The sequence below is a fragment of the Molossus molossus genome, unplaced genomic scaffold (assembly GCF_014108415.1).
Source record: "Molossus molossus isolate mMolMol1 unplaced genomic scaffold, mMolMol1.p scaffold_m16_p_12, whole genome shotgun sequence".
In the NCBI taxonomy this organism is placed as follows: domain Eukaryota; kingdom Metazoa; phylum Chordata; class Mammalia; order Chiroptera; family Molossidae; genus Molossus; species Molossus molossus.
In genome coordinates this window covers 59,580,999-59,608,148 of record NW_023425347.1, presented here as the reverse complement: position 1 = coordinate 59,608,148, position 27,150 = coordinate 59,580,999, and the positions used below count along the sequence as shown (strand labels likewise).

General features: G+C 46.9%; 1 protein-coding gene across 2 annotated transcripts in view; it reads left to right on the top strand.

Moving 5' to 3' along the window:
• Nucleotides 1–27,150, top strand: part of FGGY (FGGY carbohydrate kinase domain containing) — a 380,948-nt gene that overhangs the window by 224,679 nt on the left and 129,119 nt on the right. For both annotated transcript variants that reach the window (XM_036257128.1, XM_036257129.1), the window contains exon 9: nucleotides 25,122–25,229. In XM_036257128.1, the coding sequence (XP_036113021.1) occupies nucleotides 25,122–25,229 (108 nt within the window). The remainder of the gene's footprint in view (nucleotides 1–25,121; nucleotides 25,230–27,150) is intronic.

The window sequence follows — 27,150 nt, the reverse complement described above, 5'->3', positions numbered from 1 at the left end:
TGTGGGAGACACAGTTTGCATGGACCTGACTACCCCAGTAGACTGAAGATGGTCCCGAATAATAAGTCTGCTGATTTCACTCTCCCAATTAAAATCTCTTGGCAAATCCCTGAACTGTGGCTGGCGCTGGAGATCGTGTGTGAGCTGGGCCCTGGCCCCCTCTGGCCTCATCTGCTGCCCCTCGCCTTTAATCCTGTATTCTGGCAGGTGCCTGCATTCATCCTTATCTGAATTCCCGGGGACCAAATGTATTTAAAACAGAAACTCTCCAGATTTCGGGGAGCTTAATAGTACCTATAGACAGCATGTTACGCGGCACTGGCCGAGAGGCCTTGAGCGGAACCCGTGATCAAACACTAATATCCTACAGGAAAGCTTATGAATAGTCGTACCGTAGGTTAAAGAGACCCTAAATCGCTTGATTGGTTAGGTAAGATGTTCATCATCAAATGAATCATGAAAGAACTTTGGTATTTGAAATGCTTTGGGTTGAAGAAGTGTAGGCCTATATTTACTCGTCATGAAAATTTGTTTTCTCTGCTAGGAATGGCCTCATTTCCCTTCTACCTGGTGAGTGTCATAACCACCAGAGTCAGCATCATTGTTGTAACTCCCTCTTGTGAGGTATTTTCTGTGTTACTTGATACTGCCAGTACGCTCCAGCGTGGTTCTCACTGTATTATGACCCCCAGTGTTCAGGTGAGGAAACTGAGGTGTGCAGGGGTCACAGAGTGAGGAAGGTGGAGCTGAGGCAGAGCCAGGCACAGGGACACCGGAACCTGTGTTCTTAGTCACTCTGCTGTCATAGTTTGTGTCTTGCTCAAAGTTACAGTTCAGGGTCACCTCTGCGACGCCCCCCTTCTCCCTTCCCCTGCCACACTCACTGACTTGGACCCTCCTAGCTATTTGTGCACAGCTCTAGGGCAGGGTGGACCCTTCTCTGAGGTCACTGAGCTGTCTCCTCCATTCTCTGTCTGGGGCAGATCGTAGGTGCTCAACACATTGCCCATGACCAAGTTCCCCAGAGAGATGCGCTGACAGACAGCAAGTCATCTGTGTTCCCAGTGAAGTAGATAGTGAATGCCAAATCACAAGTTCGTGGATGTAAAATTTGGATCTAAAAACAAAATTATTCAAAAAGGGAAAGACTACTTAGATTTCTGTATGGTATGTAAAGAAGAGGGATTCATTGGGACAACATTTCAGGGATGATCAAGGGACATGTTATACTTAATTATAACTAGAGTTTTTTGGGTTTTTTTATCCTCACCCGAGGATATTTCTCCACTTATCTTCAGATAGAGTGGGAGGGAGGGGGAGAGAGGGAGAGAGAGAAACATCAATGCGAGAGGGACACATCAGCTGGCTGCCTCCTGCACGACCCTGTCCAGGGCCGGGGCCAAACCGTAACCAAGGTACATGCCCTTGGCTGGAATCAAACCCATGACTCATTGGTCCGTGGGTCAACACTCTACCATGGAGCCAAACCAGCCAGGGCTAGCTAGGGTTTTTAAAATACTTACTATCTGCCAGTTTCTGTGCAAAGCAGTCTGTGTATAGTATTTCTAATCCTCACAACAAATATGTGAGATTAATTTAAGAAAGATATGGTAGACATGTTTTAAATTACAATAAAGGGTAGTATGAATATACTAAGGTACAACTAAAGTTGAGTGTCATTAGAGGGTAGTGGCCTGAAAGGGCCCGCTGGAGTGTGGTGGGACTGCGGTCAGAGAGCTGAGGGTGGCGGGGAAGCCAGGTCTGGCTGGGCTTCTGTCTTTTCTGTCCAATCCTTGGACATGCTAACATGGTACCTGAAGAATATCTCGTATCCTAGCCAATACCAGGCTCCGTTGTGAGCTCCGCTTTTGGCAAAAGCTGCTGGAACCTGGAAGGAGCCACGTAATACACAGCTGTGATGTTTAAGAGAAAGCGGGCCCCGCGAGCAAAGCTTGGGTGGTTAAGAGACATGGCGTAGTTCTGATTGCTTCAGAGAACCTCCGGGATTGGCTTTCTTTTCTTGTTTATGGAAGTTTTTGTGACCGTAAAATGACTAACTCTCGGTGCTTCGGACTCTGTGCAGTGCCTTGTGGAATTTGACACTGAGCGCAGGTGTTGTTTTCTTTTGCAAAATGAGGTGCAAAAACAAACAAACAAAAAAACCAGGGGTTGTCCCAAGTCCCACAGCTAGAAATTGATAGGACCAAGACCAGATACTCATCTGAGCGAACCCCCCAACCATTTCAGCTGCATCCTTAGTTGGTGCACCTTCCTTTACTCGATTGGAGGCTCTGCAGCTGGGGAAAGCCTGGTTCGCCACCGGAAGGGCTTCTGACTCTGACACTAGTCCCCGGTGTGGCGGTAAATTCTCCACTGAGATGCAAGACAGTGGTTCTCAGTTAATGTGCACACAGTGTACCGGGGGAACTCCTTAAAATTGTGATTCCTCAGCTCTTAACTCCCACAGGGTCTGGTTCAGTAAGTCTTGCCAGGAAGGAGGGTATATGAATCTATAATGTTAACATGTATCCAAGTGATTCTAATCAGAGACTTTCAGAAAAATGGCTTTACGCTCCTTCAGAGGAGAAATTATATCTCCCCAGCACTGTCTCCTCAGTGCCTAGCAGGGCACCTTGCTTATAGAAGGAACCCTAAATTTACACTTGATGAATGTAAGAGAGAAATAGGTGAGTGTAAAATTAGTGTACAATGAAGTAAAACCAAGCTGGCCAGTACGTCATGCCCTGCCAGTTTGGGGCACACAAGGAGGTCCCTTGTCTCCGTCCTTCCAAAGGAAGTCTGTCTTGCAGGGTTGGGTACAGACACACTGAGAAGTCGGGACTTGGCTAGAGCACCTGTAGATCCTGCCAATGATTAGAGATTGTAGAATGTTTATTTTCCCATGAAAAGCAAGGTAACGGGATGCAGTCAGGGATGCCATTTGCAGCTCTGTGCACACAAACCCAGAAACCAAGGCACAGACACACCAGAGCGCAGCAGGAAACCACAAAGGCCTCAGATCTCTCTGTGTAAATAGGAAGTCCGAGTTTACTTCTGAGCCCACAGTGCCGAGCCCCAGCGCAGTGTTTAATCCAGAGCTCTGCCCAGCCCTTCCTTGAGCCCGGACACAGATGAAAGGTGATGCCACCTGGGTAAAAGCATTTTAAAATGTTTATTCTGATCAGAGCTTGGAGGAAGCTTCTTTTGTTTGTACTGGTGAAGAATTCAGGACACAGGTGCAGATTGAACTTGAAAGCACTAATTGGTCTCCCTGGTTTTTCCCTGCAGTGCTATCTGAAACCCCACTCTTCCTCTACAAAGTAATCTTAATCCACCGACACTCACAGAGCATTTGCCATTGACAGGAGTCTTCCATGGGCCCCATCTGTGGACCTCTGGGTCCAGGTGCGTAGTAGTGGAACATCGGTGGACACTTAACGCGTATGCTTGTTGGATTGACATCTGTAATCTCATTCAAGTGCTACCATTACCTTGGAAACCGATAAGTCAGATACGAATGATCATCATCATTTTGAGATAAGGAAAACGTAGTGTGGCAGAAAAGGATTTTGAAGTCAGATAGACCCGTGTTTACATCCAAAATACTTCAACTTTCTTATCTCGAGCCCTTTCTCTTCTTCAACCAATTGTGTTTGAGCAACTACTATGTGCCAGGCACTGGAGTGAAATGATGAGCCAAAATAGACACAGACCTGACTTACAGTCCAGGGGACGAGGTGGATACTAAGCAGACAGTCAGAGAATACGAGTCGTTACAGACCCTGATGAGTGCCTTACATCCGTATCCTGCTGCGGGGAGTATATACTGGTACAGTCACTGTGGGAAACAGCAAAGCACTGTCTGATAAATTTAAATATGCATGTACCCTGCACTCCATCAATTCCATTCCTAGGTTAGCAACTTGGAGAAACCATTGTACCCCTGCACCTGAGTGTAGCCAGAGAGTACAAGAGTATCCATTGCATTATTTTACATAGTAGCCCAAAACATGAATCAACCCCAATTTCAGTCAATAGCAGAACGAATAACTAAACTGTGTTGTAGTCCTACAGTGGCGTGCATACTTCAAATGAAGGAAGTACAGCAACATAGAACGACATGGGTGGATCAATCAATTTAAGGAAAGAAAAACAAAATCATTTTATTCATGTAAACTCAAAAAGAGGCAAAAGAAACAATACGTTTTAGGAATGCATATATAGACACTAGACTTAGAGAGACAAGCAAGGAAATAATTGCCACAAATATCAAGACACTGGTTAATTGCATGGCTGGGGTGGGCGCTGGTTGTTGAGGAACAAAGACGCCTCCCACAGGGGCTTTGGGGAGCTGGCATGTACTGGTGAAGGATGCATGAGGACTTGTTATGTGTTTGTTACATGTACATGTATGTTTTACACACCTTTCTGTATGTGTGCTGTGTGGGTGCCGTGAAGCAGAGGGACACAGGAGAGCGAAGCCGAGTGAAGCTACAGGAGTCTGGGTAGCTGGCTGCCGTGAGCCATGATGTGTGAGCTGAGAGTCTGTGTTTAGGGAACTACACAGAATCCGGTGGGGAGAACCGAGCGTCTGCAAGGTGGTGGTTTAGAGGAAAGTGGTCCAGGAAGAAAGTGCAGCAGGATGATGGGAGGGAAGCTGGCAGATTCAGAGAGGTGCAGGAGGCAGGAGGGATACAGTTAAGGCTGGAGGAGCAGAAAGGGGCTGGGCATGCTGGTTGATAAGCCTTATAAAGGATATGGTCTTTTGTCTTAAACCGAGTAGTTTTAAGCACAGTGGGTAACATACTTGGATTTACAAAAGACTGCAATAAATGCAGTTTGGGGAACATTGGAGGGACAGTATGAATGCTAGGAGACCAGACAGAAGGAGTTTGGGGGTCTGGGTGAGACATGAAATCCTGGTTGCTTGCTTGGATTTTAGCGGGGGGAGGAGGGAAGAAGAGGATATACGGGAAAGGTACTTCGAAGATAAGATCAGTGGCACACCAGGCGTGAAGATGGCGAGGTTGCAGAGTGGATGCAGCAGAGGCTTCCTAGATGTCTTCCCTCACCCTCCCTGATCAGCCCTGCCTGGTGAGCAGAGACCTCTGGACACAGAGCAGCGGGTCTCGGGCATGCCTTGGGCAGACTAGACGTACAGAGGAGAAACTTTTGGTTAACACGGTCAGCTATGTTTTTATATATAAAAATGAAATGTTTGCCTTTGGGTCCTATCGGAGATCTCTCCAAGAAGCACCCATGTGAGCACAATATTACTTTTGCAGAAGTCCTGCTGAAAATGCCTCCTCTGAGTTCAATCATGAGGAAATGTCAGAAACCCAAATCGAGAGGTATTCTACAAAGCAGCTTGCCTTTACTTTTCCAAAATATCAAGGTCACAAAAGATAAAGAAAGACTGCAGAAGAATTCCAGAGTAACGAGAGGAAAGGACATGGCAGCTAAAGGTACTGGGGGACCCTGAATTGGATCCCACACTAGGGAAACATCTTTTTATCCTTTAGTGTAAAGGACATGTAGACAACTGATGACATTTGAGGACGGTGTATAGATTCAATAGTGAAATTGTATCATTGTTTATTTTCTGATATAATTGTACTATGGTTATAGAAGAGAATGTCATTTTTATAAAATACCTACTGAAGTATTTAGGAGTAAATGGGCATTATATATGCAACTTACTCTCAAATGGTTCAGGAAAAATTTTATACGTATATAACATATGTACAGAATGTGTGTTGTATGTGTACGTGTGTGTGTATATATACGTATATATTGATAGAATGCTTATGCAAAACATTGGGAGAATCAAGATGAAGAATATCCAGAATTTTTGTACTATTTTTGCAAAATTTTTGTAAGTCCAAAGTTATTTTTGAATAAAAAATTTAAATATATCAAAAAAGTAATAGCCGTGGGAAACTCATGCCTATATTTTCTGTAATCATGCTGATGGATTAATATGTCACTCATTGGACCCCATATAAAGTCCCACTGGAGAATTTGTTTTAGAATTCATATAGTTAGCAAAGTGAAGTTTAATTTTAACCTGATATAATTTCTTCTTTCCATGAATAAAAGCTATATAATTGATCATATATTTTTTCTGACCCCAAAAGCCAGTAAGCTGAGAGTTGAAACTTAACATTCAAGTTGAATATTGAGCCTCTGTTTGTCATATTCCCATTCTTCTTTTCATTAGTCTTACGAAACAGATTCTACTTACGTGTTACCATAATCTGTGTGTGTCAGTGTGTGTGTGTGTGTTTCTGTTCGTTGGGAGGGGTTGTATAAAATACCTTAAACCAGTGGTTCTCAACCTGTGGGTCACGACCCCAGTGGGGGTCGAACGACCCTTTCACAGGGGTCGCCTAAGACATAACAGTAGCAAAAGTACAGTTATGAAGTAGCAACGAAAATAATTTTATGGTTGGGGGTCACCACAACATGAGGAGCTGTATTAAAGGGTCGTGGCATTAGGAAGGTTGAGAACTGCTGCCCGCGTATACCCTCTGTATTAGTTTCCTATGGCTGCTGTAACACAGTACTACCAACTCGGTAGCCTAAAGTAGGATACATTTGTTTTGTCAAGGTTCTGAAACCACAAGTCCAGAATCAGTGTCACTAAGCCGAGATCAAATGTCAGCACACTCTGACTCCCTCTGGAGTTCTAAGGGAGAATCTGTTCCTAGCTTCTTCCAGCCTCGGACAGCTGCCAGCCTACCTTGACTTGTGGCCACGTCACTGTAATCTTGGCCTCCATAGAGACATTGGCTTCTCTTCATCTGTGGTCAGTCTCCTTCTGCATCTTTCTTATATGGACACTTAGGATTGCGGTGAGAGCCCACCTGGGTGATCCAGGATCATCTCCCCTTCTCAAGATCCTCGATTCAATCCCATCAGCAATGTTTTGCCGTATAAGGTGCTATTCACAGGTTGCAGGCGTTTGGAAGTGGGTATGTTTTGGGGGCCACTCTTCAGCCTACCACAACCTTTGTGAAAAGAAGTGACATATAAATTACTTTTTGTACAGTAAATAAAAGTAAAATGTATTAGTTTATTTCTATACTCTAATTCATGTATAGTGAAGGAGCACCAATTAAAGCAAGGGAATCAAATTCCTGTACAGTGATTTTTTTTTTTCCATTTTTTGCTCAGATAGAGTGGGAGGGAGAGAGAAAGAGAGAGAAACAGCAACGTGAAAGGGACACATGGAGTGGCTGCCACCCACATGACCCAACCAGGGCCGGGGACAAACTTCATCCGAGGTACATGCCCCCAGTGGGAACCGAACCCCGGTCTCTCTGGACCACAGGCCGATGCTCTAACTGCTGAGCCAAACCGGCCAGGGGCCTGTACAGTGATTTTTAATTGTTTTTATGAATGGCCTCTAGTTTTCTGTTTCCTTTCCTATCGGTTATTTCACCGCGGAGCTAGGTGGTCTAATGTGGTTTGGATGGTAGGGAAGGCTCTGTAGGGCAGTGCTGCTGAACTGGGATACTCTGTTTAGAAAAGAGTAGTCGAACCCTGGCCGGTTTGGCTCAGCGGTTAGAGCGTAGGCCTGCGGTCCAGAGAGACCCAGGTTCGGTTCCCGCTAAGGGCACATACCTCGGTTTCAGTTTGTCCTCGGCCCTGGTTGGGTTGTGTGGGTGGCAGCCACTCGATGTGTCCCTTTCACGTCGATGTTTCTCTCTCTCTCTCTCTCTCTCTCTCTCTCTCTCTCTCTCTCTCTCTTTCCCTCTCTTCCTCCCTCCCTCCCCCTCTATCTGAACAAAAAATGGAAAAATGTCCTCGGGTGAGGATAAAAAAAAAAAAGAGTAGTCGAAGAAGAGGGGATAGTATGAGCAACATGAATAAGATCATGTCACCTGCAAAATTTTGTCTTTCCCCCTTTCTTTCTTTTTTTTTCATTATTTTTTTTTATTTTTGTTACAGATGTTTCTCCTTTCCCCCCATTGATACCCTTCTCCCAATTCTTTCCCCCTTTCTTTATACCTTCGTTGGTGGTGGTCATTTTTGTCTAATTGTGCTAGTCAGGACCTACAGTATTATGTTGAACAGTCAGGATAACAAAAAGCAATTGCATCTGGTTCCTGATATTAGAGAGAATGTGTCTAAAATTTCTCCAGTAAACATGTTATTTGCTGGAGATTTTTGATGTGTATATCCTCTATGAAATTGAGAACATGGTCTCCTATAACATACAGGGCAGATGCTCAGTGGCCTGTGTTTGAATCCCCATTAAGGATATTTTTTAAAATTTATTTTTGTTACAGATGCTTCTTCTTTTTCCAGCATTGACTCCCTCCTCCTGATCCTCCCCACCCACCCCATCCCCAGCATTGTTATCTGTGTCCACGGTTACACATACATGCGTATAAGTTCTGTGGTTTATCTCTTCCCAACCCTCCCCCAGCCCCCTCTTCTGAGGATTGTCAGTCTGTACCCTGCTTCTGTGTCTCTGAATCTATTTATTTGACAGTCCCACTCCCTCACCACAGAGCTTTGCCACCGGGACTTCATGAGGGCGATGACCATTGCATCCCCAGTGCTGGGGACTTAGACATTCAATAATGAATGAAGGAAGGAAGGATACCTAATAAGTACTTGTTAAAAATATAAAAATTGGCAAATTATTGTTTAAAGTGAACCAAAAACCTAGCTACTTTCAATACCCCTAATGAAATGAATTGAGTTCATGGTTTTATTCTTACACCCCCTGAACACCTCATGCAGTCAGCTGGTCATTTGACAGATGAAGGAATAAATGAATGAGTCAATCACAGAACATTCTGCCACTGGCTATTAGACTTTGCCCCGAAAGTTTCACATTTATTTGAATTGAAGCCAGGTGGTTAAGGCTGATTTAATCAGGACCGAAGGGAAAAAAAAAAAAAGATACTCTCCTTAATGGAACAATTGCTTATTTCATTTTCTCCTTAAAGTTGGCCATTCATCTCATGCTCCTGTCTTTTGATTTATATATGTTGTCCATGAAGTATGGAAAGTGATTATTCTGAATTAAGACAAAAGTAATTATGAAGGATTGTCTCAGTGTGTGACCAGAGGGTTCAGAATTCCAGGATTATCTTAGAGAGGTGTTGGGTATAGTGGCAGGCTTAACGTTTACATCCAAAAAGACAGAGGTGGTCCAGCCGGTGTGGCTCAGTGGCTGAGCATTGATCCATGCACCAATTCGATTCCCGGTCAGGACACATGCCCAGGGTGTGGTCCTGATCCCCAGTGGGGGGGCGTGCAGGAGGCGGCCAGTCAATGTTCTCTCTTATCGATGTTTCCATCTCTCTCCCTCTCACTTCCTCTCTCTCTAAAATCAATAAAGAAAAAAAATTTAAAAAGAAAAAAGAGGTGAAAGCCTATATACAGACTTTGGTGACTCGCCATTGCCTAGAAAGTGAAAGCTAATGCATGCAGCCCTGGCCAGCTCTGGCCACCTCCTCTCTCACCATGTGCACCCTCTGCTCTGGGGACAAGTAACACGACCTTACAACAGGATCTCCCTTTCCTGGGGCTTTCGGAAGAGACCAGACCATCTACAGTGGGCTTGCTAAAAGATTATAAAACTAGCCTTAAAAGCCACCCTGAAGATATAAACGGAGGTTGGAAAAAGCTGAAGGTAAGGACTAAGGAAAGAGGCTGAGGTTGACTATTGTACCTGATACAATAAAGCAACAAGTGGGTGCTGCCTTGGGAACGGGCTGTATGTCCACTAAGGAAAAGGCAGAGGTGTGTGTGGGTCGAGCACCGGGAGCCAGCTGGGTGCATCCTAAATAGGAACCAATCTGAAGGCACTGATGGAAGGAGCAATTGGGTTTTCCCCTGAAGGCCAGGAATGAAAGGGATTCCTGCGCAGAGCAGTGGGCAGAGAGGGAGAGAGAGGGAGGATGGACGTGTGTGTGTGTGTGTGCATGTGTGTGCGTGTGTGTGTGTGTGGAGAGAGAGAGAGAGAGAGGAAGGATGGACTGTGTGTGTGTGTGCGTGTGTGTGTGTGGAGAGAGAGAGAGAGAGAGGAAGGATGGACTGTGTGTGTGTGTGTGCGTGTGTGTGTGTGGAGAGAGAGAGAGAGAGAGGAAGGATGGACTGTGTGTGCGTGTGTGTGCGTGTGTGTGTGTGTGTGTGTGGAGAGAGAGAGAGAGAGAGGAAGGATGGACTGTGTGTGTGCGTGTGTGTGTGTGTGTGTGTGTGGAGAGAGAGAGAGAGAGAGAGAGAGGCAAGCATACTACTATAGGGTGACGGGGAGTCCCCAGTGGGGTTGTGATAATGAATCACTATAAGCACATTATGAGACAGTCCATTTGGACATACCCCTTCCTACCCCACCTCACCCCCACCCCAGGACATATCAAAGATAAATCAACCCTGTCAGTCAAGTAAGACCTTCGGGGGCCCCGACTCCGGCCGTGCGGAGCAGCCTCAGCAGTGGCCAGCTGGAGAGCAGAGAGGGCGGGTCCGTGATGGGAAGCGGCGCAGTGCAGCCCTTTCTCCGGGTGTGCTTCCAAGCCTGAAACCACTGTAGCTGGGAGGCGGGAGGGCTAACCTGAGGAGATGGGAGCTTTGAATATTGCAGTAGAATATACACATTTAATGCGTGAGGTAGACCAAGGGCTTTTTATGATTTCGGGGTCTTGGGCCAGATGTTAATCGGATCAGGGTAGAAGCAGGTCTGGAGGAGCTGACAGTTGCCACCTGCCTCTGAGATGTCCAAGGGTCCCGTTTCTGCCTTGGTTTTTCTGCCTCGCTGGTCAGCTGGCTGAGAAGTCCAGGGTCAGAGTTGCAGGTTGGGAACATTGGAATCACGGAGGCGCAGACGGTGGCAGAAAGGGCGGCTTGGGGAAGAATACATGGATGGAATGAGGTGAGGCAGTGAAGGACGTTCTGGAGACTCGGATTTGGGGAGAAGCCTCTCTTCTCCTGCCTGTAACTGTTGACTCGGCAAAACAGAAGAAACCTCACATACTCGCACACCACAGGCTGAGCTGGAGCCGGAGGCGCTGGAGGCCAGGAGGGCCCGGCTCCTTGTGGGACACTTCCGGAGCTTGTGACCACAAGAAACAGATCAGACGTTTCACATTCGTTATGTACCCAGTGTGACTAAACAACCCAAAGGAACCCTGTGCAAGCGCAGCCTCCGGTAATCCCTGATGTGTTTGAGAGGGGGCAGCAGTATATTTGCGGACTCCTCGCTGCAAAGCAGCCAAAACATAAATGGGGAGTATTTCCCCCATTGCCTTCAAGAAAAAAATTTCCGCTCCTTAGCATGTCATGAAAGGACTTTTATGATCTGAGCACCGCCTGCCCTTCCCCTCATAGGTTTGATGTTTTGTTTTTGCACCTCTTGCCCTGTAGCTGCCTGACCTTGAGCAGCCATCACTCTAAACCTCACTCAGTTCTCTCTGTAAAATGGGAATAAAGCTACCTATCTCCCAGGCCTGTAATAATTATTACATGAAATAGTGCAAGTGAAGTCACTGACAGTCTTCTGCTTACAGCACTTGCCAATCCACCATTGGTGTGATTTGTTTATTATTACTGTCTATTCTACATTCCAGCCAAACCATAATACTTCATAATGCTTCTTCAAGCATTTCATACTAAGAACGTATCCCTTTATGGAGGCGTTTATCAGGGTATCTTGCCATTCTTGGAGTAACCTTCAGACATGCTAGCCACACTAAAAACTAGGACAAGGACAATATCTTTTTTATCTCTGTTTCCCCAGGGCCTGACACATAGTAGGTGCTCAATGAAATGGTTACTGAGGGAAGGTATGAAGTGTGTCTGTTCTGCAAAAGCTTGTTTCTTGCTGGGCCCAGATGCTTCTTGGGCCTCCCCGCTTCCCTGTGTTAGGCATCTGCTCCACGTCAGAGACCTCGCCAGACGCTGGCACGCATGGCCTAATAGCCCACAACCCTAGAAGGCAGCTATTATGTGAAGTCTTAAGAAAGGAGGGCAGAGCCTCAACGAACAGAAATGCCTCAAGTATAAACATGTATGTTTTTTAAACCATCAACCCACTAGAAACACAACTTGAGATCCAAACAGTCCTCTTGGTCTGGCATGAAAAATGAGACCCAGATTTTTTTCCACCTAAAACCTACAGTATCTCCAGCCATCCACACCCTCTACCAGCAACTGTGTTATTGCACCTTACCAGAATTAACCATATCTGTACTCAGAACTCAGAAAACTGTAGATTAAACCTTTCCTGGCTCAAAACAGTAAGAGTCCAGAAAGTTGAATAATCAGCTCTCGCGTTGATTGCTGTGGACAGACAGTATGTCGGGGCTTCGACTCATTGCCTTTCGTCTTCCTGACACCCTGGAAGGTGAGGCTTTAGTCCATCTTTCACGTGGGAGGAGACCAGGGTTCACCAGGGTCTCATCCATTGCTGCCTGGAGCCGTAATTCTGACTTAGCTGAACCCAAACTCCTCTATTCCTGGCACCAGCCTGCTTCCAGGAAGCAGAGTCACCAGCCCCGCCTCATCAACCAGGGCACCATCTCCGTAGCCCCAGGCGCAGGCGTGGAGGGGTATTTCCTCCCGGCCCAGTGTTCCCCCACCACCCTACCGGGAGCAGGCCAGTGAAGAGGAAACACAGTTCTTGCTCCTAACTCTGACATCTGTCCCTCAGGTGAGAGCCAAATTCTCAAATTGCTGGGCCGATGGCGAGTAAGCCCACACCCCGCACAGAGGGTATCGACACACTGAGTTCTGCCGGAATTCACATATCCTGGCAGCCGACTGGCTGGCAACCCTGGAGACCAGTGTCCTTTGCTCTTGTGTCTGATGCCACCTGATGAGTGGAGAGAGGGGAAGGCAGGGCCCTGGAGGAGGCACTGATCTCCAGAAGCCAGATGTGGTTTGCTCATTAAGAGCACCCCTAGGCAGTGTTCTTAGCCTGCAGACACCCTTGGGTCCCTCTCTAAATCCACAGCAAAAGATAAACACCTGGGAAGCGCTGGTTCCACTGACTTCCTTGTGTTCGTTTGGCCTTCATGGTCCCCAAGCAGCCAAGAGGCAGCCAGGTACCGTAGGAAAAGCCTTTGGAGTCCAACAGACCCAGATCAAATCCCCGTTCTACCACTTGGCACCTGTGTGACCATAAACAAGGCTTTGAATGTTTCTGAGCCTCGGTTTCTTTATCTGCAAACCGAAGGAGACGGGAGGATTATCGTGAAGACTAAACCTAAGAATGTGTATCAACCAATCAGCACGTAGTAGGTGCTTGGCAAATGTTGGCTGCCTTCCTTGCTTTGTTTCCTAGGTTCATTTGTAAGGCCTTTAAAAAAAAATAGTAAAAGCCATTATTATTGTCATTTACTACATTGTGAGCTAAATGCATTACTGATTAAAAACACAGAGACTCTATTTAAAACCACTCTCACAGAACTGTAACCCTGTCCTACATTGTGTCATATATTTTACAGATGGTGACCTTTTTTTCCTCCTCCGAATTCTGTTTTCTAAGGAGGTCCAGATGGACCCAGATACATTCTCCTAAGCCAGACAGGAAAGCCAGGGGTTAACATCAGGCCTCCTTCACGGGCAGAGGATCTATTCATAACAAAAGCTGCCTCCTGGCCATTGTCCACAGCTGAACACTGTTAGTCTGAAGCCCGTAATTTCATTTGTTTCTGATTGTTCTGCAGTGTTTACATATCTTAAGTATTAGCATGGTCTTTTATAAGAGCCCAGGCAGAGGGCAAACCTCCCAGATCAGCTTGCTTTCTGAGTGCCCTTTCTTCTTTTATTCTTTTAGTCCCCTTGCCTCTGTGTTACAAGCCATTTCTCTTTTATAGGAACTCATTTAAATAGGAAAACAAATTTTAAAGTTTCTTTTTCTTTGTTTTTTTTTTTTTTTACCATGAGACTCAACATTCTCAAAGAACTACTATTTAATGTGGAAAAGAGGGAAAAGATACCACTGGAATCTGTCAGTATCTCTCTCTCTCTCTCTCTCCCTCTCTCTCCCTTTTCCTCTCCCTCCCTCTGATAGTAGAAAATCCCGTTGTCTGTTGAATTTGCAAGGGACATATTCCATTCAGGGCACAGGAGGGGCGGGGCTGGCTCCAGGCCAAGGTTAAAGAAGGCCCAGGCCGGGTAGTTCAGTTGGTTCGAGTGTCCTCCCAATATGCCCTGATTGTGCGTTCAGTCTCTGGTCAGGACACGTACAAGAAGCAACCAGTGAATGCATAAATAAGTGGAACAACAGACCTCCCTCTCTCTCTCTCTCTTTCTTTCTCTTTCTCTCTGCCCTCTTCCTCTCTCTATCTTAAATCAATAATTTTAAGGAGGAGGAGGAGCTCTCCTTTTTATAACTTTTTTTCTCTAAAAAAATATCTTGGGAAGGGTATGGACTCTTGAGTCCTTTTTGAGTTTAAAACCTGGCTTTGCCCTGTTTGTAAGCCTGAGAGCTTGAGTTAATGTCCCGGAAGCTCGGTCCCTCCTCCGTCAAACTGGGTGTAACACAGGCTGCCCAGCATCTTAGGAAGGGGACCGTGTGTGAACGTGCCCATGTGGGGATGACAGAAGCCTCAGAGTACGTGCCACTTCCGCTAGCTGCAGTGACTCCCTGCACCCTGGACACCTCGCCCAGACATGGCAGGATCGAGGGAGGCGGTGATGGGGTCCATGTGCTGGCCCTGCTGGTGCAGTGAGTAGCGGGAGAATGTGGGGCTTCACGTCCTCTTTCCCCATCTCTCTCCTGACCTCTTCCCATCCACCCATCACTATATATATATTTTTAATCCTCACCCAAGGACATTTTTGCATTTATCCTCAGTTAGAGCAAGAGGGAGAGAGGGAGGAAGAGAGAGAGAGAGAGACATCGATGTGAGAGAGACACATTGAGTAGTTGCCACCCACACGACCCCAACCAGGGCCGGGGACAAACTGGAAGCGAGGTATGTGCCCTTAGTGGGAACCGAACCCGGGACTCTCCCTTCCACAAGTCTACGCTCTAACCACTGAGCCAAACAGGCCAGGGCCCATCACTGTATTTTAATGCTCTCGTCAGTCTCCAGAGGAGATGTAAGGGATGAACTCCATCACCCTGAGCACCTCAGCTGACAGTCGACAGACACTTCTAAATGTATAACACTTCTTCCGTCACTCAGGGGAGCTATCCAAGTGTCTGTGGATAGTTTTTCCTTCTCTTTGTCCAGCCCATTTAGCCTTGTCATCTTCGATGGGGCCAGAAACGAGTGGAGAGTTCTGCCCATGAGGAGTCATCGGGTCTCGACTTGCATGGACATGACCCAAACTTTCCTGAGCTAAACCTGGGAAGCAGGAGTGGGTTGTGTTTGGGGAGCACCTCCGAAAGGCAGTGACTGTCGCCTAGACACGGGAATTCTGACTTTCAAGAAAAGAGGCCCTGACATACCTCATGTAAGGCTCTCCTTTGCCTTTACACAACAAGCTTTTAACAGAGAAAATCCTCAATTATCCTTATTCCCAGTGACAGATCTTGCAATGAAAAATTAGCCCACAATGATAGTGTCGATTCTTACCTTTCTGTCTTCCCTAGGGCCAGTACAACCTCTGTACCCCACTTCAGAATCCCACTCAAGATGGTGTCAGAGTTTACTATTTAAAATTATCTGCCTGGTGGGGCTCAGTGGTTGAGCATCGACCCCTGCACCAAGAGGTCACCGGTTCGATTCCCAGTCAGGACACATGCCCAGGTTGTGGGCCCGATCCCCAGTGGGGACATGCAGGAGGCAGCCAGTCGATGTTCTCTCTCATCGATGTTACTATCTCTCCCTCTCCCTCTCACTTCCTCTCTCTCCCTCTCACTTCCTCTCTCTCTAAAGTCAATAAAGGGAAAAATAATTTTTTTAAATAAAATAAAATTAAATCTCCCATGTAGTACAATCCATAAGGAAGTACACCTTGGCCAGTATGGAGGTGATGATGTTAACACAGGCTGTGTATTTCTAGGTTGCTGAATATACCAGGCACTGTACCAAGGCCTGTAACAGACTGTGCCTCATTTAATCCGTCCAGCTCTGTAGAAATCCTATTTGCCTTATTTTTCAAACAAACACTTCAAGGACCATGGTCACACATCAACTTAAGACAACACTGAGCATCAAACCAGAAATTCAAAGTCTGACCTTTATGAGACGCTGTCTGAGGCCAGACACCGGTGTCAAAGCAAGAGGTGCCAACAAGGGAAATGTAGAGGCCACAGGCAGGAAGAGCGAGCGTCTGTGCTTTGGCAGGCGGCACTCGGGGGCCTGCGGGCACTGCGTAAGAGGGTGCCATGCGCTTGCTGCAGAGGAAAAGGCTGTGTCACCCTGTCTGCACCTGCTCCGCCTGGGCCTCTGATAACTGAACCTGAAGTCTGTAAGAGGGAGCTGCTTTTCCTGACAGCTAATGTAGAATCAAAACAGAGCATTGGCCGGGCCATGTTTGAGAACCACTTACTAACTGGTACTATGCTCACTCGTGGGCGGTGAAACAGAAAGAGAAGAGATGGTTCTGACTCTGAGGGTCCAGCTCACCGTGTGACATCGGAGCAACAGAGCTAAGAATCCGTTCTGATGAGTGCTGCGCAGACCGGGCGCCCATCCTCCTCAGTGACTCCCTTCCCCACCCCCCATCCCCGCCTCCGGGCCCTCCTCCCTTCCAGAATGCACAGAAGAGACCAGTAATCGTTTGCCTACCAAGATTGTTTGGTCTGTGGCAAATATGCAAGCTAAGACTTTATATCTTTGGAGTTATAGAGCTCTCGGCGCTTTCAAAGCTGAAAGCCAGTCTGAGCCCACTGGAGCTGGTCCGGCACGTGCGTCGAGATGGCCAGGTGTGGCTCCTGGGCCGCAGGGCTAGAAAATTTGGGAAAACTCTGGGAAGGCCTCGAAGTTTTCTTGGCTATTCAGTCTCTCTTGCAAAGCAATGTTGGGAACATTAAGTATAGTGAATGAGAAACATACGGATTCCATTTCTATTGTGATCACATATGGGTTTCAGAATAATAAAGAATGAAGAATTCAGGGTTTAAGGAATCCAAAAACTTTGAAAATAATTCAGGACATTGCAGGCAATATTTGGCTGCCTCCTTCCACCCAAAATTTGGGGACCCTATGGCTGGGAGACAGACCTGCTCAGTGCCCTCCCTTCAGGCTCAAACTGCCAAGCCCCAGGAGCTCAGTGAACAGGTTTTATGTGTTCTTGTTTTGCTCAAACAAATAAAGGGATTGGGTTTCGAGGAAGGGCAAACTCTTTCCTGGAGGACTCTTACCCTTTCAGAAACCTCCAAACAGAGGTGAGGGAAATTTCACGAGCCTGAGCTGTATTAACCACTTGCCACCTACAGGTAATTGGATATGTGATACATTCTAGCACTGGTCTGAATGTTAGGGACACGGTTATGTTCATCATTTTAGCCATGCCCTGCATTTGTGTGGTGATTCCGTTTATAAAAGATACTACGTACACATTAAGTACACATTACATGTGTATTTATAAATATAGATGTGCACACTTACGTAGCATGTGCTATGTCAGCCGACAGTATGCAAGTACAGGGGTGACGAGGAGGCGCAGGGAGGAGGAGCTGACCCAGCCTTAGGGTGGAGGCCACAGTTTCGGGTAGAAAGCTTCCCAGAGCAGGTGGTTTTGAGCTGAAGGACAGGTGAGGCTTAGGCAGGGGAAGGTGAGGGGGAATGCCCTTCAGACAGAGGAGAAGTTATGAAGACGCAGGGATGAGAAAGGAAATGGCACATATGGGGAATTTCTAGGCTGTGATGGGCTCTGGCAGGGAAAACAACGGGGGCAAAGGATACGGGATGTGACATGTGTGACTAGGCCAGACAGGTAGATAAAAGCCGGGTCAGAACAGTCTGACATGTCACGGGGACCGGCAAGGATTTAAGTAGGGGAAATGACATAATTAGGTGTATGTACTAGATCATCGTGCTTATGGACGTTGGAGTCTCTGAGCCGGACTTGTGGAGGTGCGGGGTGGAGGACAATTTTTGAGGCAGGGACACCAAGTTAGTCACTGTTGCAATGATCCAAGCAAGAGGTGATAAAGGGCTGGGCCAATATAGCGGCAGTAGGGAGAAGCAGAACCACTTGTGTTTGAAAAACAGAGGTGACCGTGCATGTGACCTACGGTGGGCAGAGGAGAGAGATGAAAAAGTCGAGGATAGTACCCTGGTGGATGGGTAAACTGAGTATTTTTCATTGAGACAGGAACCCCAAAACAGGAATAGCCCAGGGAGGAAGGATGGCGAGTTCTATTTTAGACGTGTTGATTAGACCTTCGGGTCAAATGTCCAAGAACAAGACCTGAGTTTGGAATAAAAATGTGGGGCTCGATAGCCTAAAAGCTGTTATAAACATGGGAGCAGGAGAGGTGATGAGTGAAATGAATACGGAGACCGAGGCCAGGAGGGGGGAGGAAGAAGCGCCCATCAGAGAGACAGAGCTAATACGGGGTGGAGGCCGGACCGGACCCGAGACTTTGGGCTCCAGATCTTTCCACTGTCCCAAGAAAGAGTGGAATGAAACCCTCTGTTGTTTCACATTTCTTGAGATCATTTATGTCCTAGGCTCTCTATATACATCATGCCACTTAGGACTCATACAACACTGTATGGTAGATAAGATGATCACCATTTATAGGTGAAGAAACTGAGTCTGAGAGACTCAAAGGCTAATAAAGGGCCTGATCAGAATCGAAACCCAGATTTGCCTGACTCCAAGGTCTATCTATGCTCATACTACTGAACCACACTTGCTGTCTTTAAGACGAGAAGACAGGTTTCCTCACTGTTTTGTAGGAGAGGCAAAGAACTCATTAGCGTAGCATCGGAGAAGCAGCAGACGCGGAGGTGAGCGCTTAGAGCCCCCCTTCACCAACAGAATTCTCTGTGCTTTGCTTTCTCTTGTGTAGTGAGTCGGGAGTTGGCTGGGATGTGTATAAATGGTTTCTATGTTTTTGTTTTTTTCTAGTAAGATGATAGCACAGTCCATTTGGAAGGAGAGATGAGCCACCAGGAAATACTCGGTCCCACACATGCTTGCGGCTACCCTCTAAAATCCCCAACCTGGCTGGAGGCTCTCCAAACAAAACCTCCTGCTCCCCCAGGACCTCTGGCACCTGGGACTGCCTCCTGCCCCTGCCAGAGGCTTAGGCCAACCTCCGGATGATGGAGAGGAGTGGGGAGAAGTTGATGGTGTGAGCAGGCGCCTGCCTGGGCTTTACCCCTGCAGGGAAAGTCAGCTGACAGTCACAGCCGTAGGGAAACCCAGCCAGTGACATCCACAAACGGAGCCAGACTGGGCGCAGACATGGAAAGAGGCAGGAGCCCATGGAGAGAGGCTTCTAAATCCCCGCTGAACCACTTCTGATCCCGGTGATCCTGGGCAGCTTGCTGACCCTCGCCACACCTGTCTCTTCAGCTGGAAATGAGCTGCGGAGGTTCGACTCCGTGCTCTGGGTGGGGGGGGAGGGGGGGTCACACTCTTGGGTAATCGTAAGCCTGAATGCAAACATGCACTCCCAAGTCACTTGAGGTCGCATTTCCTCCCCAGCCCAGCCCCGCACCCCAGCTCCTACTAATTGTGAACTTCAGGACCTACGTCCCTCATGTGGCTTGGAGACCCATCTTTCCACATCTTTTCGTGTTTGAAACAGTAGTTTGAATTCAGAGTGCATCCAATAAATATTTGCAGAATACAGTATTTACTCAGCTAATGTAAGATATTATACATAGTAGCCATTAAATACAACCAATGAAGGTCACAGTCAAGAAACAGTGATCTTGACCACGGTGAGAGTCGGGGGCAGAGCAAAGTGGGTACTTAGAGAAGCTCCAATAGACTGCCCAGTGCAACCCCCCGAGCCCCGGGCCATGTGGGGGCAGCGTCTGGGCTGAAGGAGTTTGCTGGAGAGTCCTGCTAGAGCAGCGGGGGTGAAATGACTCAACTTCATGAAATCAGAAGACTTCAAAGACAAAAGAGATGTTAAACATCTCTAGTGCAGTTTTATTTACTTTATAGTCGAGGAGAAGAAGGTCTAGAGAGGAAAATAAATTGATAGTTCATAGCTTGGGTCCTGAAATTCCTTCTCTACTATTTACTATGTATTTGAACTCCTTCAGCATAGATTTCTTCATCTGTGGAGTAAGTGTAACAATAGGACCTATCTCTTTGGGTTGTTACGAGTAATGAATGTGACAGTGTCTCTAAAGAGCCCAGAAGCTTCTTTGGCACAATAATAAGCCCCCAATAACTTCAGCAATTATATTTTATCATTTCTTACTCTTATTTCTCTATGATTATGGACTGACTGAGGGTGGTTTCACTGAGGCTTTTATCCAGCCACAGCTGTTCAAAAATTGATTTTTTGACAAGCAGTAGGGTATGTTGATGCAAAAATTATCCCATCCTTCAAACCATATGCTTTTTTATTTAAAGTAAATTGCAGAACTTTAAGCTAAACCCTCATGAAAATCAAAATGCTTGTTCAGCGCCATGACTCTGAGCCATGCCCACACAGCCCTTCTGCCCGGGCTGCCCCTCCCTGTCTGCCCAAGGAAGCTCTGTGCCGCCTCCAAGGCCCCGCTGCTTGTGGCCCCCTCTGTGGAGGGCTCCCTCTTCCCCAGGGGTTTGCGCTCCTACCACACCCCTCTCGTAGCTTGCTTAGCACTTAGCATATTTTGTTGTAATTTTTATGTCTGCCTGGTCAAACTAGGGGCTTCTTGAAGAAAGGGGCCATGCCACATCATCATCATCATCATCATTATTATTATGCCATATTATGTTTAAAGCCTTATTGCCGAGCTCAGTGCCTGGCATGTAGTGTGCAGCCAAACGTTTTGTTTCATTGCGGGGTCCATTAACTTTATTTGTATCACACATAATTAAAGAATGTATCAAATGTCTGCATACAATTTACACACTACTAAACTGAATACCACGTATCAACACCTGTGAAAAGCAATATTAGGAAAGAGAATATTGCCACTTTCTTTTAAGTACAAATTTTAACTTTACATGTTAACTGTCTTCTTCTTGTATTTTGCTTAATGTTCTAGCTCTTTGAAGCAACTTTGAATCTTGATTTGAGCAGGCCTGTAAGACACAATCTTCCAAGTTTATACCATCTGAATATATGATAAGCTTTGCTTCTATAGCTTCTTCTACTTTGTTATTAAATATATTGACCCAGTAGACCCAGGATGAAGCTAGAGACCTCCTTGCATGGTTGCAATTACTTTTGGATGTGGTCATTCAACCCACTCACCTGACTGTTCCAACATACAAGCCTCATTTCAAGGAGAACTGAGGTTTACTTGGTATTTAATGCAGATGACACACTAACTGTATGCGACAGCTTATTTAATCTTTTCAAAGCCTTCCAACATTCCTATCATCTCTCCCATTTTAGACTTGAGGAAAGTGAGGCGCAGAAAGATCACCTTGAGTGAGCGCCCCTGGCTAGAATGGCGATGGGAATAGAATCAAGACAGGACTTAGACGTAGTCATGCTCTCTCCTTGGTTCTCAGCAAGTGTACCAGGGAAAACAGAGCAAAAGCCTTTTGGAAATGAAGATTCCCTACCTACTTGTGTTCAAGGCCCGGTTGGTTCAGTTTGAGGGAGTTGGTGTTGGTTCTAACAGCTCTTGCTTTCTGTCCCTGAAGGTCAAAGGAAGCATTCAGATGGCTGAAAAACATGGCCATGTTTTGGCAGCGCCACATCTAGAACCTGTAGAATGTGATGTCTGTCTGCCTTGTATTTTTATAACCTTGGGCATGTCATTTAACTCTCTGCCTCAGTTTATACATCTGTACAATAGGAATAATGATAGAATCTTCCCTTAGGATTTTTATGAGGACTGACATACTGATAATAAGGCTTTCAGCAAGTACTCGGTCAGTCTTCGCTGTCATTGTTGCCAACAGTACCACTATTTCCAGGAAGTCAGTATCCTGTCCGGACACCTGTCACGGGCAGAGCAGAATGAACTCTCTCCTTTGGGGTAAGAGAGCAGCCTCCAGGCCAAGACAGCCATCAGCATGGGAACAGCTTCCATAAAAATATTTTTAAATATTTAGGTTTATTGCAAAGGATTAAAGCACACATAAATATACAAATGTGCTCTCTCTCTTTCAAAACAAACGGTTACCCGGTCCCTCCAAGAGCGCAGTGTCTGGGAGCATTTGGAAGTGAGCTGGGAAACACATCGCTGGGTCTGGGTCCCCTTGCTGTACTCAGATATCTGATGAGAAGCATGTGTCATCCCAAATGTCTGAGCAGAAACAGGAGGCCCCTCCGGACCCTGTTCCCGGACAGAGCCAGGCAGAGCCCATCTTTGATGACGCTCTGCGGCCGTGGACACAGGAGAGCGCTCAGACTGCGGGGGGGGGGGGGGGGGCAGTGCGTGGCCTTTCTAAGCGATTTGTTTATGCGATTTATAAAACACACAGAGGGGTTGAGGTCCACGTCTGCCTGGATTCAAACCCCACCTCCGCCAATGACTCACTGTGCGACCATGGACACTCTTCAGTCTCTCTGGCACTAAGCTGTCAAATGCGGCTAAGAGTTCTGGAGGGGGGGGAGTACGGGACCTAAGGAGAGAGCATTGGATTTTGGTGGGTGTGCATCTACCTGGCGTCCTAAGTGGTTGTGGGTATGGACTGTCTTATCCACCCCAGAGCAGTTCCGGGAGTAGTTTCAGTGTGGACCTATGATAAAATGTTCACTGGCAAAGGCAACGTGGTAAAAACAAAGACCATTAACGATATAGTCCCTCTGGCTGGAACAGTTCATATCACACCCACACACACACCCACAAACACACGCAGACCTCACACCCACCTGAATAATTTCTGTGTATGTGTTCCATCTTGATTCAAGCATCATCTTCTTCAAAGAGCCCTCCCCGACCCCTTGACTAGTTTACAAATCACCTACACACTCTTATAGTAGCTCTTTTTTCCTTCATCTGCTTATCACCCAGTTTGCAATTACACATTTGTGCGATGATTTTACTAATGTCTGTCTCAGGGGGACCAATGAAATGTCCCAGCGTGCCCAGGACTGACGGGCTTTCCAGGGCACAGGACTTCCAGTGCGAAGCCCACATAAACCCTGGCCTAGGCTGGGTGGTTGCTCACCTAGTGCCTCTGTCTCGGGACTTCAGGCTCCGGGAGGCCAGGGGCTTGTTCTTCTGTTCAGTGTTTATTCCCAGTGCCTGGCACAGACTTAGATCATGAGGGGAAGTCAGGAAACATCTGCTGGCCCAGTAAGGAAAGGAGCGAATATGTCAACGTAAGCTGAACTGTCTTTTCTTGTAGAAGCCTGTCTTTCCTCCCTGAGATGATTTTTTTCTACGTGAGGTGTTAGAGGTCCCTTTTTCATAAATTCTTTTTATTTGATAACATTTAAAGTTGACAGTGTTACCACCTTGCTGTTTGGGAGTTGGAAATCCTTCTGATTCGAGGGCTTATAGTTGAGTGCAAAGGGAACCGGAATCACTGGGGTCAAGACATTTAAAGAAGGTTTGTCCCTGGGCGAAACTGCTGGGCTATAAATTGCATGAGGGCAGAAATTGTGCATATTTAGTTCATTTCTGTATCCCCAGGGCCTGGCATAGGACCAGGCATATAAAAAGGGCTGAATCAGTATTTGTAGAATAAATGAATGACTAGGTTCTCTGCCTAGCCTCAAGACATGCAGGAGTAGACCTGGCGTAAGTGCCTAACTCCCTTGGATTGCCACCCTCGAACTGCACCTTTCCACACCCATAACCTTTCCACACCCATAACCTTTCCACACCCATGAATATGACCTCAGCGCCTGTCCCTGCTGGATGCATGGGAAGGGTGCCCCACTCCAGGGGAGTGAGCACATGGTCCTCCTTCGGCTGTCCTGGCTTATCTCTTGCTCTGTTTTCCTATCACCTAAAAGGACTTCCGTGGTCTGCTACAAAGGAAGTCGTGACGTCTGGAATACTCAGTGCACCTCACCGGCCTAGCTTTGTTCCAGCTGTTTTCTGGGCCTGGGGTGCTTGTTCCACTTCGTCTGGTGAAATCCTCTAAGTCGAAGCTTATGTCCCGTCTCTAAGAAGCCACCGCTGGACCAGTTCCCTCCTCGCTGCCTGTGCCCCACACATTTTCTGTGGGTCTCTACCATCCTGTGGACCTCGCTGCATTTTGTTTGTCCATTTTCTGTCCCTCTCGGTGGGCAGCTTCTTGAAGGCGAGAACCCTGACTCACTTCTGTGTCCCCAGCACCCAGTAGAGGGAGATGACCGGCTGTAGGGTGGCTAGTAGGTGTTAGTAGAAGGAAGGGAATATATCAGTTATCTGTTACCACAAACAAATGCTGGGCAACAAACAAACACAACTCGGTGACATACAAGAAGACAGGTTTTTGTTCACAAGCCTCTCAGATGGCTGGGAGATTCTGGCGATCTGGGCTCGTTAGCTGCTGGTCGACTAGGAGGCTTTGCTGACCTTGTTTTTGCTCCCTCACATATGTGAAGCGCCACCTGCAACAGCTGGGCTGACTCAGCTCTGTTGCATGACTTTCCACCCAGCAGGCTAGCTCGGGCATGTTCTCGTGGCAAAGGCAGAGGAGCCAGAGGACGAGCAGAGAAGCACATAGGCCTCTCGAGGGTGAGGCCTGGAAAACTGGCACAGTGTTCCCTCGACCTCATTCTGTTGGCCATACCGAAGCACCAGGCTGGCCTGGATTCAAGCGGTGGGGACCCCACCTCTCAATGAGAGGAGCTGAGATTACATGGCAAAGGGGGTGGATACCTGGACGGGTGGAAAATGAGGAACGCATTTGCAATCAGTCTGCCACGGAGAAGGAGCCAGCAAGGAAATGTCTCATTAGTTTCTGTCCAAAATATTCTCGTTCGCAATCCTGGGATCGAAATCAATTTATCAGTAAGGTTTCTAAAGATGATACCATGCCCGTCCTTTGGATCGAGTAACTTCTCACCATAAAAGGAATTTACTAAGAAGCTGAATTCCGTGGTTATAGAATACCAGATGGGAGGAAGAGAAGGCTCCTACTAGCCCTGAAGGTCAGTATTTTCACATAGGTTGTCTCTTTCTTTCCAGATTAGCAGAGACCCGATTTTTGTACCAGGCGTCTGGGGCCCTTATTTCTCAGCCATGGTTCCTGGGTTCTGGCTGAATGAAGGTGGACAGAGTGTTACTGGGAAATTGGTAAGTTGACACTTTTTCATTATGGTCTTTAACGTTTTTATACCCATGACTAGCTCATTTTGTCACATTACCCATATCCCGAGTATCTGGAAGATTTGCAGAATCCTAAATCAGGAGAATTAACTTTTTCTCAGTGTACAGTCTAACATATGGAGCACATACTTGCCAAAGGAATAAGTGCTGGGCAGGCGATGATGACTAACCCATCTTCTCATCTGTCTTTCACCCAACAATCCTATTTTCTCATGGCAGCAAGAATGATATTGTACTTCATGAAAAGGACCATGTGACTCCCCAGCCCAGATCCTTCAGTGGTTCCCCAGGGCCCTTGGGACATAGTTCAGATGGTTTTCTGTTCGCATCATTCCCTCTGTGGTGTTTCCCCTCTGGGCCCGCACATGGACTTGTCACCAGGTCTCGGTTGCCTTCCTCACAGCTTCCCCAGGGCTCAGGTTCTTCCACTCGCTGTGCCTTTGCATATTCTACCTGCTCCAAGAGTTCTTTGCTACCTCGATCATTGTACTTGTCCTTCAAGATAGGACTCTACTTCTTATCACATTCCGTCACGCTTATTGGTTTACTAATCTCTCTTTTCCAGAAATCTGTGAGCTCCTTAAAGGCAGGGATGTTCCTCTTTTTATAGAGCTTAGTTCTTAGGAGGTGCTTGCTAAGAATGTGTTGAATGCCTGCAGTTGTCTAATCGGGAAAACAGAAGATCCAGAAATGTGAAATGAGCACTACGCCAGAGGTACAAGGCACAGAGTTGGCACAAAGCAGGGTTAGGATGCTCTATGCAGGGAAGAAGGCATTTGTGCTGAGCCCTATGAGATGATCAAGCACCAGTGAGGCAGAGAAGGACAGAGACACTCTCCTGGACAGGAGGACTGGCATAGGAACAAGAAATGGGAGCGAAAATAACAAGACATATTTGAGGGCCATTGCAAACAGTCCAGAATTTCAGCTGTAGCATCAACTTGCCTTAGAAGAATGACTTACCTTAAAGAGAATTGGGCAGGGACCACATCATAAGAATTCCCTGTCAAGCATGCTGAGAAATTGAACTTTATCTAGTAGCCTAAGACCAAGGGGAACCAGTGAAAAGAGGGAAAATGGACAGAAATGCTCAGATCTCAGTCGTAAAATCTCTGGCCAGCAGCACTGGCAAGAAGGCCCGAGGGCATGTGGCAGGAGGCAGGGAGGCCAGTTTTCGTGGGTCCGTCCGCAGATGAAAAGCCACGAGGGCTGGGATGAGGACAATGGTGACGATGACTGAGCTGAGGTTGGGAGATTGGCTGGCTTTGGAGGGATTAGATGTGGAAGGCAAGAGAAAATGAGACTTAGCCTCAATTACTCAACCTCACATTTATTTACTGTGTTATATTGAAATCATCTGTTTATGGTCTGATTCCCCCACCAACTCTTCTAAATGTTCAGTCAAAAGTGATCTGATCCAAGAAGAAAGAGTACAAAGAGAACAAAAGAAAAAACAAAGTGATCTGATCCAGAGCAGAATGGAGATGCCAGTACCCGTTAGTTTCCATCTCTTACAGTAGTGCTGTGTTACACATAGTGCCTCAAATTCTCTCTCAAAGTCCATGGAAGCATTGGGGTTGGCTTCAAAGAGCATGTTCTCTGTCCTTGCTCTTCTGACAGCCTACAGAGATGAGTTAAATGAGCTCGACCCCCAGTCAGCCTCTGGTTTTTGTTTTTGTTTTTTATCCTCACTCGAGGACATTTTTCCATTTTTTCTTCAGATAGAGTGGAAGCGAGAGAGAGGAAGAGAGAGAGAAACATCGACGTGAAAGGGACACATCGAGTGGCTGCCACCCCAACCAGGGCCAGGGACAAACCGCAACCGAGGCACGTGCCCTTAGCGGGAACCGAACCTGGGTCTCTCTGGACCTCAGGCCGACGCTCCAAC